The following is a 13163-nucleotide window of genomic DNA, read 5'->3' on the forward strand; positions in this document are numbered from 1 at the left end:
TGTGCGGAAGGGCGGGCGGGTCCGCGCCCCGCCCCTCTAGGGGCCAGAACTTGAGCGGCGGAAGGCCCACCGGAGCCCACGTTTGGGCGCAGGGGCGGTGCGGGCGGGGTCGCTGTGAGTCGGGCTCAGAGGCGATTACACGCTTTGGCGTCCTCCTCTTCCCAGCCTAGCGCATACTTGGCGGTGGTTAATTGTTGAAAGAATAATCGGGTGTCAAGGACATTAAAACAACACCTTAATGCCTAACACAATAGCTAAGTTCATTTTTGCAGACTGAGTATTTTAAAGCTGTTGAGTTCAGCACCAGGCTGCCTTCCAGGTTTTCAGAGAAAATTAATTCCAGAGTAATTACTCAGGGCCAGCTCTGTGCCATGGATTGAGAGATGTGATGTGAAAGACTCTGGAAAAGCTCTTGAGTCTGATAGGGGCATCAAACCGACCTAGGATGGGTACAGCGCAAAATTTGACTATTGGGCTGTGCGGGGTTTGGGCAGAGTCTGTGCAGGGGCCGGAGGGAACTGGTGAGGCTTTTGGGGCTTGGGTAACCTAGTAGTATTGGGGGGGTGAAGTAGGGGTGTAGATCAGTACCCTAACCGAGGAATGCCTTTATAAAGATGCATCAGGGATTGGAGAAAAACTGACTCTGACTTGCTGAAGAGGCCAGTGGGCTGGTTATTACACTTCCTCTAAGATTTTATTTCTCAAAATTGGTACTCCAAACCTGTTTTATACCTCTTTACATTTCAAGTTAAAGCGGCACAAAGGCTTAATGCGTGCTAGGGAAATATGACCTGTGTAATTTCCAGCTACTAGAGTTCTGATCTGTGGTCAAATAAGGGAAATGGTGGAAATGAAGTCATATTTTTTGTGCATTTGAGTCAGGGACAGTACCATGCGTTTTACATTCACTTATTTAATTTTGATGACAACTATGTTACTATCCTCATTTTACAGACTGGGAAGACAGTCTCCAGGGAGATTAAATAATTTGCCCCATGTCACACTGGAGTTTCTCTGCAATGCCTGCTAGTTTCCTTCAACTCATAGGGTTAGTTTGGATTCCCTGCTCATTTCTTTTATGACACCTGTTCCATCTGAGTTTATTGGTAACTAAGCGTAATTAGGACCATCTACCTCAGAGAACCCAAAAAGGGTGAAAAATTTAAGAATGCTGGTGTTTGGTGTAATCTGTTTTTCACATGTTTCTCTTATTCTTGGCGGAAAGACCTGTTTCCATTCTCTACCCGACCCCAAGTTGTTGAAAACCATTTTACCTTCGTCTCTCAGTCTTATCCACAAAAAGTATTGTGAATGCAACAATATGAATAAATCTTAAACATTATGTTAGGCAAAAGGAGTCAGACATAAGAATACATATTGTATGATTTCGTTTATATGAAATACAAACCAGGCAAAATTCACTTGTGCTGTTGGAAGTCAGGATAGCGATTACCATTGGGGAAGACAGGAAGTGTCTACAGGGGGAGGCCACAGGGGCTTATTAGGGTGCTGGTCATGCTGTTTATTTTTATTTTTTTAAGATTTTATTTATTTATTTGACAGAGATCACAAGTAGGCAGAGAGGCAGGCAGAGAGAGAGGAGGTGGCTCACTGCTGAGCAGAGAGCCCGATGCGGGGCTCGATCCCAGGACCCCAAGATCATGACCCAAGCCGAAGGCAGGGGCTTATACCACTGAGCTACCCAGGTGCCCCGATCATGCTGTTTATTGATCTGAGTGTGAGTTACATGGATGCCTGTGCAAATTCATCAAGCTCTACATTTATCTGCACCCTTTGGTATTTATACTTTAATAAAAAAGTGAAAAACAAAACAAAATAACCCACAAAATTCAAAAAAACTACTGAACTATTGTGAGTGCTTCCCAGGTAGGTATAGGGCATTGTGCTAAATGCTCTGAAGTGTATAAAAATAGAGATGAGGGGTTGCAAGGGGCTAGAGGGAGGGAAGCATGGGGAATAAGTGCTTGACAGGTACAGGGTTTTATTTTGGGGTGATGAAAATGTTTTGGAACTAGATAGAAGTAGCGGTTGTACAACATTGCGAATGTGCTAAATGCCCTGAATTGGTCATTTAAAAATAGTTAATTTTATGTTCTGTGAATATCATCTCAATTAAAAGATCAAATTGGGGGTGCTTGGGTAGCTCATTCATTTGGGCAGCTGACTCTTGGTTTCTGCTCAGGTCATGATCTTAGGGCTGGCATTGGGCTCCACACTCAACAGGGAGTCTGTTGGCGATTCTCTCTCTTCCTCTCCTTCTGCCCCTCCTCCTGCTCGTTTGCTTGCACTCTCAAAAAAAAAAAAAAAAAGATTTTATTTTTTTTGAAATAGATTGAGACAGATTTTGACACAGGTTACACCAAACAGCAGTATTCTTAACTTTTTCACTCTTTTGGGACTTAAAAAAAAAAGTTTTAATTATTTATTAGAGAGAATGAGAGAGAGAAAGCAGGAGAAGGGGGAGGGTGGAAGGAGAAGCAGACTCCTTGTGATGAGGGACTAGATCCTGGAACTCCAGGATTATGACCTAAGCCAAAGGCAGTTGCCCAACCAACTGAGACACCCAGGGGCCCTCAGATAAATTAAAATCTTAAAAACAACAACAACAACAACCCTGATTTAAAAGAAAAGATAAAATCAGCTCACTGAATGCAATGTGGTATTCTGGAATGACTCCTGGAACAAAAAAGGGTGTTAGCAGAAAACCTGGTGAAATACAAACGGTTTGGTAGTTTTTTCCCTCAGTTTTGAGGAATGTTCTGTGGTTACATAAGACATCAACATGAGGGAAAGCTAGGTTTGAGGCGAACGTGATAACCACTACACTACGGAAACTTGGGAAAGCTAGGTAAATTATACGGGAACTCTCTGCACTCTGCAACTTTTCTGAAAACTAAAATTTTTCCAAAGTAAAAAGTTCATTAGAGAAAAAAAATGAGAAGCAAGGCCTAGGGCTACTAGAACAGGATCCTAGCTTTCATAAGTTAGTGGTAAGATCTTGAGCAAGTCACTTCTCCCTGATGAGCCTCAGTCTCTTATCAGAAACAATAGGATTAGGCTCCAAAAGTAATTTCTTTTTAAGATTTTATTTATTCATTTGAGTGAGTGAGAAAGAGTACATGTGCACAAGTTGGGGGAGGGGCAAAAGGAGAGGGAGAAGCAGGAACCCCATACAGGGCTGGATCCCAGGACACTGAGATCATGATCTAAGCCGAAGTTGGGTGCTTAACCAACTGAGCCACCCAGGTGCACCAGTAATTTTTTTTTTTTTTTTTTTTTGCTGAGTTATCTTTATACCCAATATGGGGCTCAAACTTATATCAAGAGTTGCATGCTTTGCTGAACCAGCCAGATGCCCCTGCAAACATAACTTTGCATGGGTAAAAATGGTAACCTTCCCACTCTCCGAATCCAGATCAGAATCTCTAGGCATGAAGGGCTGTGGCTTATAAAAGATGGTATTTTTGCATTAACCTAGTAGGCAACCTTCAAACTTCAGATACCACTATAGGAAAGATGAAGGTGTGCTTGGAAAGGATTGGTTGATAACCTCAAATTCTTCCCAGTTTTTTTGTTTGTTTGTTTTTAAGAAGTCGCTATACCCAACATGGGGCTCAAACGTACCACCTCAAGGTCAAGTCTCACAGGTTCCACCAACAGAACCAGCCAAGCACCTCTTAAATTTTGTAGTTTTAAGTCGTACTTCCCACTCTCAGGAAACATGGTTTTCTTAGACAAAGTTTGGGAAGACGTAAAGCCATATGGAGGGAGAGTTCTTTTGGGATTCACTGACAGGAAACTTACAATGAAGTAGAAACAGACTGGAGTAGATGAGAAGGCAAGCCTCCTCAGACAGGTTTTGCATACCGGGTCTTAGGATGGATTTAATGGGAAGCAGTGAGGGACTAGAATATAGCAAAGTTCCAGGAAGATCTGCGTGGCAAACAGTACACAGGGGAAGCTGGGGCAAGCAGAGATGTGGCAGGAAACAGCTCAAAGGAAGCCACAGGAGTCAAGATGAGACTTGAGAGCTTAGCTGAGTGGTGCTTATGGGAATTAAGAATGGATGTTTCTGTTGTGGAGAAGGGAAAAGCCACCAGATCTAATGACTATTGGGGTTGCAACTGTATGAAATGTTATTTATAAATTCATGATTTGAAAAAGTTTTGTAGATTAGAGGTAATACAGCATTGTAGTTGACATCATGAAGGTAAAGGTAGTTCTCCTTGATAGGATTTCAGAGTTCATACTTGAAAGCATTTAGAACAGTACAGACACATAGTAGGTACTCAATAAACGTTGAGTCATAGAGCAACTAGTAACACACAGAGTGCCCAGCAGAGCCGTGGAAAGCTCTTGCTGTGTGTGAAGAGCGGCATCTGCTGGTCATCCAAGGCAACGCAGGATCCCATATTTCTATCTGGCCCAGTCCACATTCCAAAAACTATATACAGGGATGATCAGTTCATCCTCCCCAAACGCCTACCATAAACAAGCAGGATGAAACAGGAGTCATTACTTTTAACAAGAATGTTCTTTATTTGTACAAAGTATAATTTTCCTCAACATTCTTCACTCATTTGTCAACAAAGTTTTGACTGTATTCATTTAACAAATTAACAGTGTCAAACTACACACATTTGACTACCTGTCACCCTCCAAGCGCTCAACTTAGAGACAAACAAAAAAGTGCTCGGAGCACCAACTATCAAGAGAAAGGAAAAAAACAACTAGAAGAAAGGTCAACAGAGTCACTTCAGAAGCAGTTAAACGGGATGGTTTTTTGCAGTGGGGATTAGATTCCTGAGCACCATCAGATTTCTGCACTTTGGGACGTTAAGCAGTTTATCAGAGTTCCTGGGTTGGCAGACGTGAGAAACGGAGGAAGAGAGAAAGTGGGAACTGGGAACAGAGGAGAGGCAGAAGAGAGATAGGAAAGGAGAAGCACAGAGGGAGAAAGTTGTGCCTAGAAGAAATAAAGTTTGAAACTTGTCATGAATTGGAAGAATGAAAAACGAAAGCCACAAGCCTGGGAAATGGACTACAAGAAGAGAAAGTCTGGAATTTTATACCTTCCAGGAGGTGACCATAAATCCTAAAGTCATACAGTGGTAGGCAGTGGGGTGCACCTAAGACTAAACGATCTTTTTTGTTTTGTGGTAAAAGTAAGATATTGGCACACTTGCTTGACTAATTCCATCCTACACGGCTGATTTAAAAGCATATGTGCCCAGAGCACAGCCACCCCAGCAGGTCAAATGCCTATCAAGCAAGACAGAGGAGCTCCGAGCCAAGTGGGTCTGGAGAAATAAAAATTCAATTAATGTTACTGTCAAGTGAAGAGACAACAGATTTCATTCTTCCCCCGTAACCTTTTAGTAGTTTCCTAAAGCTAAACACATTCTGACCACTTTAATAAGCCAGTATTGCCAAATCTTGTACAATCAAAACAGGCTGAGCATGCTCAAAGCCCCAACTTTTTCTGAGCTTTGACTACCTCCGTGATCTGGGACACAGCAGGCGGGACGGAAGTCGTTACTCCTTTTTGGGGGGATGTTAGGAAGGGAACTGGGGATCAAAAACTGCCTAACCATATAAGTAAACAAAAGAGATCAAATTGACTAATCAAATTAGCCACTCAGAATCCCTCTTGCCAAAAGTCATTACCTTCAGACAGATTCGGCAAAATGGGATTCTGCTACTCTGATGGAAGCGCTGGTTTTGATAATTTTAGTCAGTTTTTATTTTGATCTTCTCAGGCTCTTCTGGCTGAGATTACTCTTCCCCGCAGGGAAAAGTTTCTCACAAACGTACCACATTTCAGGGTGGTACCTTCCAAGGTGCCACAGTCTTCCCGTCCCATTAGTTGTCCACTTCCTCCTCTTCATTCTGTTCCTCTTCTTCCAGCCTTTCCTCGTCTTCCTCATTGTCCTCATCCCTGCTCTTGTCTTGCTCTTCTGCATCCGTTTTCTTGTCTTTGTCCTTCTTTTTTTGCTCTGAAGCTTCCTTTTTGCCTTTCTGCTCTCTCCTATATGCTGTGAGGAGGAAGGTGGGGTTGAGGAGGCAGGGCTGAACCCAACAGACCACAGCAGCTAACGCCACTGAAAGGCTGGGGCAGAGAAGGGCAGGTAACCTGCTCAGCATCACAGATCAGATCTGAGGCGGCACCACCTGAACTGATTCTGAGTCACATCCAGTACTTGCTTCCTGTTCTTACAAGGACGCAAGCTGAGAAGACTCAGGGCCTGGTGAGCAGGTCACAAAGGATGAACATGGTTTACTTGGCTCTACAAAGGAAAGGGTCATTACCTTCCAGAGCTTCTTTCAACGGGGTAACGAACCGCTGGAACTCCATCTCTTCCATGGCTGAGAGCACGTCACTGGCATTGAGTGTCTTGCGTTTCCCTTTCATCGCGAAGTTGTTGGCACTGGAAAAAAAATAAGATGAAAGGCCGTCGGGGCCTGTCAGACCCACTCTTGTCCCGTAAGGGGTGGGAAGAGGGCACCAGAGAACCCTCCGCACAGAGGTAGAGCACCACTGTCGGGGTTTGAGGGATTCCAGGCCAGGGGGGTCTCTGCGGCTCCCTTATGCCCCAGGCCCAGCTAAGCTCTGGCTCGCTCAGCCCGCCTCACCAGGAAGTGGCATACAGCACGAAGACGCTGGCGGCGCGGGAGATGGCGCTGCGGGCCTCCTTGGAGATGTTGACACCGTCCGGGAGCTGGGAAAAGAGCGTGGGTGAGTAAAGCTACCAGCCCAAGACCGGCTTCCCCAGCGGCCCGCCCGTCCGCCCCTTGCCCACCCGCCAGCCAGAGCTGCCTACCGCTTCCTTGATGATCCTGGTGATGACGGCATTGGGCAGGTTTAGGTCCTCGGGCCTCTCCGCCATTGCCGACGGCGCCGAGGCCCGCGCCTCCGTCTCAAGCCTCTTCCTCAGGCCGCCACGGCGTCTGGACTTCCCGCGTAGCCACAGTCTGACCCAAAGCGGCTTCCGTCCCGCCCCACACCGCCCCCACTGTGTCCCATAGTGCCCCGCGCGCCATAGCCGCCTTCTTCACCCAGCCCCGCCTCCGCCTCGAGTCGCCCATGCATCCAAACTTTCCACGTCGCAACGGTTTTGGCCCTCCCGGGCTTTCGTCTGATCCCACCGGGACCCAGCGAGCGTCCCTTCCCAAGCTCGTTTTCTAGCTTCTTGCCTCCACCGCGTCTGGAGACGTCTCATCAGCTCAAGTATGGCTCACTGGAGCTTCCGTCCCTTCCCCACAGTGCTCTGCGCCGCTGCCTGGCAACGGCCCTTGCCTGGCGGCTAGCGTGGGAGACGGAGGCGTGGACCGAGCGGACGGGGCGGGGCTCCTTCCGACGTAGGGCGGGGGCGGGATCCCACCACCTCTCCCAGGTGGCCGGAAGGGGGTCTCGTTTTCACAGTGGGTTTGGGCTTTCCGGCAGTTTGGCGTGGTCCTTGCGGGCGCGGCCCGCCCAGGCCGAACTCTTTCACTTCACTCTTCTGGAACGAAGCGGGTATCTTTTTTCAGTTCTGCGGGAACTGATGTCCATCTTTAATCTTTTCACACCTCCCAACTTCGTAATAGTCGCATTAAGGATAATTGTCGCCTAGAATGGTTAACGCAAACTCCTTTGCCAGTACAGCGCTAACGCTGGTGACAGGAATGGGCATGACTAGACCTCGGGCCTCAGTTCGGGTTGGTCAGGTAGTGAAAGGGCAGCAAGCCGCCGGTTGTAAGGATAACGCGACATTGCATTCCATTAAAAAGCAAACCCTGTTAAAATTGTTTTTTAGTTCATTGACTTAATGCATCATACATCTCAGTCAAAAGCATTAGCGTGGTTTTGCAGTGGCTTTGGAGTTGTATTATTTTCATGTATGTGGGTAGAAATTGTCCTCAATCCCACTGAGCATGAATGCTTTTTTTCTTGAAACATGCTGTTTCGTGTCACCCTTAACTTTCCTGCTTTTTATTTTTATTATTTAAGATTTTTATTTATTTATTTGACAGAGAGAGACACACACAGAGGGAACACAAGCAGGCAGAGTGGGAGAGGGAGCCCCACGTGGTGCTGGATCCCAGCACCGTGGGTTCATGACCCAAGCTGCTCAGGCGCCTGTTTCCTGCCCCCCCCCCCCTTTTTTTAAAAGTATTTACTTACTTTGTGTAGTTCTACAGGCAAGGTAAGGCTGGAGCTCATGACCAGAGATCAAGGGTCACAAGCTTTACTTTTTGAGCCAATCAGGCATCCCAATTTTCCAGCTTTTGACAGGAGACATGAGTACAAATTCTTCCCTATTAGGAGGAAAACAACAGCAAACACGGTGATAAAGGGCAACTGAAACTGCATTAGTTAGTGATTATAGGGTTTGGTGGGGGAACTCTCCATTTGGAGAAAACAGGTCTGGTTTAAAGATACCAGGAGACACTCCCCTCTATCCAATTGCTGTCTAGTTGGAATCGGGACACCTGCATTGTCAAATATTTTGATCTTTAAGAGGAACCAGAAATCTGAACATGGTGGACTATTTCCACTTTAAAAAAATAGCTGAAAATGCAGGCCAAACAAAACAAGTCACAGGGTAGGTGTGGTGCCATACCAGTAGTTCGTTATCTTTGGTCTGATTTATAAGCTGTTTAGAACAGGGACTTACTTTGTTCATTACTGTTCTCTATGCCTGCAACAGGTCCCATCTCATATTTGGTAGTCAATAAGTGTGTTGAATAAAAGGAAGAAATGGATACTGTCCTTAAAAAGGGGACCTGATGTCCATCTTTAATCTTTTCTCCCCTCCCAACTTTGTAATAATTGCATTAAGGAGCAGGTGGTAGTGATGGCCTAAACTATTTCTAGAGAGACAAAGATGATACTATTGAGCCCCTATCATTTTTTGTAAGATTTTATTTATTTATTTGACAGAGATCACAAGTAGGCAGAGAGGCAGGCAGTGGGGGTGGGAAAGCAGGCTCCCCACCAAGCAGAGTCCGACAGGGGGCTCAATCCCAGGACCTTGGGACCACAACCTGAGCCGAAGGCAGAGGCTTTAACCCACTGAGCCACCCAGGCATCCCGCCCCTATCATATTTTATACATAAAAGTAAATTATTTCTCTCAATGCTTCTACAATTCTACTTAGGGATTTCCTGTCTCCTTTTTATATGTGGAAACGAGCTGAGAGAGGGGAAATCACTTGCCTGCGACCATACAGCCAGTTGATGAAAAGCCAGAGGCCTCTAATGTCAGTGTAAGTCTACCGATCTACTGTTGGAGCAAACCCATTCATTTCTGGTGGGTATTTTAGCTGCCTGTGTGAGAATTGGAGCATATTGAAAAATGAAGTATGTTTTCCAAAGGCGTGAGCTATCTAAAGCCATCTTAAATTCTGTGATTATATTAGTTCTAATTTGGAGATGGTAGTATGTTCTCCCTAATGATTAATGAAGGGGTAAAGGAAAAGGGTGCTAATACTTATTTTGAACTATATGCCAGACCTTTTAATATCCATTAACTAATCTTTGTTTGTTTGTTTTTAAAGATTTTATTTATTTATTTGACAGAGATCACAAGTAGGCAGAGAGGTAGGCAGAGAGAGAGGAGGAAGCAGGCTCCCTGCTGAGCAGAGAGACTGATGTGGGGCTCGATCCCAGGATCCCGGGATCATGACCCGAGCCAAAAGCAGAGGCTTTAACCCACTGAGCCACTCAGGCGTCCCCATTAACTAATCTTTGTAATGATCCTGTGAAATAGGCTTATCCTCATTTTGCAGGTGAGGAACCTATAACTCAGATTGCTTAAGACCCTGGTCACTCAGCTACTAAATGGCCAAGCAGGAGACTTTATGAAGTTAGTCTGCTCCAAAAAAAAAAAAAAAAAAGAAGAAGAAGTTAGTCTGCTCCAAAAACTTGCTACTCTACTTCATGCTGAGATGTTTTCATACTTGCTTGTTATCCAGTTTTTAAAAGATTTTAATTATAATATGGTCAACATATAGTATTGTAGTGTCAGGTGCACAATTTAGTGATTCAACAATTCTATGTATTTCTTGGTGATCACCACAATAAAAACACTCTTCATCCCCATCACCTATTTCACCCTTCCCCCCACCCACGTCCTCTCTGGTGACCGTCAGTTTGTTCTCTATAGTTGAGAGTCTGGCCTGTATCTTTTGTTGTTGTTGTTGTTTATTTGTTTCTTAAATGCAACATGAGTGAAATCCTATATTTGTCTTTCCTCTGACTGACTTATTTCACTGAGCATTGTACCCCCTGGCTCCATCCATGTTGTTGCAAATGCCAAGATTTCATTCTTTTTAAAGATTTTATTTATTTATTTGACAGAGAGAGAGATCACAAGAAGGCAGAGAGGCAGGCAGAGAGAGAGGGGGAAGCAGGCTCCTTGCCGAGCAGAGAGCCCGATGTGGGGCTCCATCCCAGGACCCTGAGATCATGACCTGAGACCATGACCTGAGGCTTAACCCACTGAGCCACCCAGGCGCCCCAAGATTTCATTCTTTTTAATGGCTGAGTAGCTTGTTACCCAATTCTTAATTATCCTGTGACCATCCTTTATTTATATGGGTTCACTAGAAATATTTTATGCTTTGAATTCAAATCAAGATCTGGACTGCATGACTGATATATAATATACTCTAATTGTATGGTTGTTACTTTAGAGGGTTAGAAAGCTACGAGATGGCTTTTGTACCAAACAATTTATAGCTATGGACTTGCCAGAGGAGAGCCAGTGGGATGAAACCACCTGCCAGCTGGCTGTTTGCCAGCATCCACAATGCTGGGCCACGATCCGCCGGATTGAGAGGGGCCACCCTCGAATCCTGGGCCCTCCGTGCAAAACAGTTCTGAATGATGAAGGTGAATTAGTCAGCCCTACTTCTCTCTTACAAGATTCTTGAACTCTTTGTGTTTGGCTTCCTTTTGACAGATTATGTGTTTTCTTCTGGTCTGTTTTCTCAGACAAACTTCCAGTGCTCACCACTGTAAACATGGCAGATTCCTGCCTCTGGGCCAAGAGACATGCTCATCATCATTTATCAGGATTTACCTTCACCAGACCGCCTGCTCTACTATGTCCAGGTGCTAAGTTTAACTCCAAACTCCAAGGCAGGTAAATTAATCATGGAATCTTATTTTATGAGCCCCCATCTCAAAATTCTGGGTTGACTTCCTTTACCTATGTAGTAGACTTTGAGAGAGCTGGATTAAAAATGAAACACTGGTTCAGTTAGAGCAAAAGGAAAGCATTAGTTGTGTTGTAGGAGTTGTTAGAATAAGGGTATATTAGTTTGCTAGGGTCACTGTAACAAAGTACCTTCAACTGTATGGCTTAAACAACACAAATTTATTTTTTCAGTCTAGGGGCTGGAAGTTCAAGATTAGAGTCCTGATAGAGTTGTTTTCTTCTGAATCCCTTCTCCTTGGCTTGTAGGCAGCCATTTTCTCTCTGCATCTTAACATGGTCTATCTTCTGTGTGTCTTTGTCCTAATTTCCTCTTTCACCTTTTTAAAATATTTTTTAAAGATTATTTATTTATTTATCTGACAGACAGATTACAAGTAGGCAGAGAGGCAGGCAGGGAGAAAGGAGGAAGCAGGCTCCCTGCTGAGCAGAGAGCCCGATGTGGGGCTTGATCCCAGGACCCTGGGATCATGACCCGAGCTGAAGGCAGAGGCTTCAACCCACTGAGCCACCTAGGTGCCCCTCCTTTTTTTTTTTTTTAAAGATTTTATTCACTTATTTGAGAGAGGGAGAGAGAGAAGCGCGAGTTGGGGGAAGGGCAGAAGGAGAGGCAGACTCCTTTCTGAACAGGGAGCCCAGTGGATGTGGGGCTCCATCCCAGGACCCTGGGATCATGACCTGAGCCAAAGGCAGATACTTAACCAACTGAGCCAGCCAGATGCCCTTCCTCTTCTTTTTAAAGATTTTATTCATTTATGTCAGAAAGAGAGAATGCACAAACAGGGGGAATGGCAGACAGAGGGAGAAGCAGGCTCCCCACTGAGCAGGGAGCCCAATGTGGAACTCCATCCCAGGACCCTGGGATCATGATTTGAGCGGAAGACAGATGCTTAATTGACTGAGCCACCGAACCATCCCATCCCCTTCTTTTTTAAAAAGTTTTTAATTTTAAACCCTCCTACACTGTTGGTGGGAAGGCAAGCTGGTGCAGCCACTCTGGAAAACAGCATGGAGGTTCCTCAAAAAGTTGAAAATAGAGCTACCCTACGACCCAGCAATCATACTACTGGGTATTTACCCTAAAGATACAAATGCAGTGATCTGAAGGGACACGTGCACCCGAATGTTTATAGCAGCAATGTCCACAATAGCCAAACTCTGGAAAGAACCTAGATGTCCATCAACAGATGAATGGATAAAGAAGAGGTGGTATATATATACAATGGAATACTATGCAGCCATCAAAAGAAATGAAATCTTGCCATTTGTGACGACGTGGATGGAACTAGAGAGTATTGTGCTTAGCGAAATAAGTCAATCAGAGAAAGACAATTATCATAAGCTCTCCCTGATATGAGGAAGTTGAGAGGCAACGTGGAGGGTTTGGGGGGTAGAAAAGGAATAAATGAAACAAGATGGGATCAGGAGGGAGACAAACCGTAAGAGACTCTTAATCTCACAAAACAAACAGGATTGCCAGTGGGGGTGTAGGGAGAGGGTGGTTGGGTTATGGACATTGGGGAGGGTATGTGCTATGGTGAGTGCTGTCAAGTGTATAAACCTGGTGATTCACAGACCTGTACCCCTGGGGCTAATAATACATTATATGTTAATAAAAAAATAAAAAATAAAATAAAGTTTTTAATTTTAATTCCGATATAGTTAACACACAGTGCAATATCGGTTTCAGGTATATGATAGAGTGATTCAACCATTCTCTACATTACTCAGTGCTCATCATGACAGGTGTATTCTTAATCCCTTAATTTCCTCTTTTTAACAAGAACACCAGTCATATTGGATTAGGGCCTGTCTCTATGACTTCATTTTACCCTAATTACTTCCTTAAAGACCCTATCTCCAAATACCATGGGACTCAAATTCTGAGGTATTGAGGGTTAGGATTCAATGTAAGAATGTGGGGGGCACAATTAGCCTCTGC

At 44.8% G+C, this 13163-nt stretch overlaps 2 protein-coding genes across 2 annotated transcripts in view; one reads left to right on the plus strand and one right to left on the minus strand.

Annotated features, from left to right (window-relative positions):
• The window catches only part of RGS3 (regulator of G protein signaling 3), a gene marked incomplete at its 5' end in the record, with an annotated part of 163344 nt that overhangs the window by 4550 nt on the left and 145631 nt on the right, over window positions 1–13163 (plus strand). The window lies entirely within an intron of this gene.
• POLE3 (DNA polymerase epsilon 3, accessory subunit) lies at window positions 3635–7290 on the minus strand. The gene is made up of 4 exons (XM_080819979.1): window positions 6843–7290; window positions 6655–6740; window positions 6331–6449; window positions 3635–6056 (listed from the first exon to the last, which is right to left on the minus strand). Exons 1-4 carry the CDS (start codon window positions 6906–6908, stop codon window positions 5884–5886), a joined length of 444 nt encoding a protein of 147 aa, XP_080676105.1. The 5' UTR covers window positions 6909–7290; the 3' UTR covers window positions 3635–5883.

This window comes from Martes martes (assembly GCF_963455335.1).
Source record: "Martes martes genome assembly, chromosome: 12".
Classification (NCBI taxonomy): domain Eukaryota; kingdom Metazoa; phylum Chordata; class Mammalia; order Carnivora; family Mustelidae; genus Martes; species Martes martes.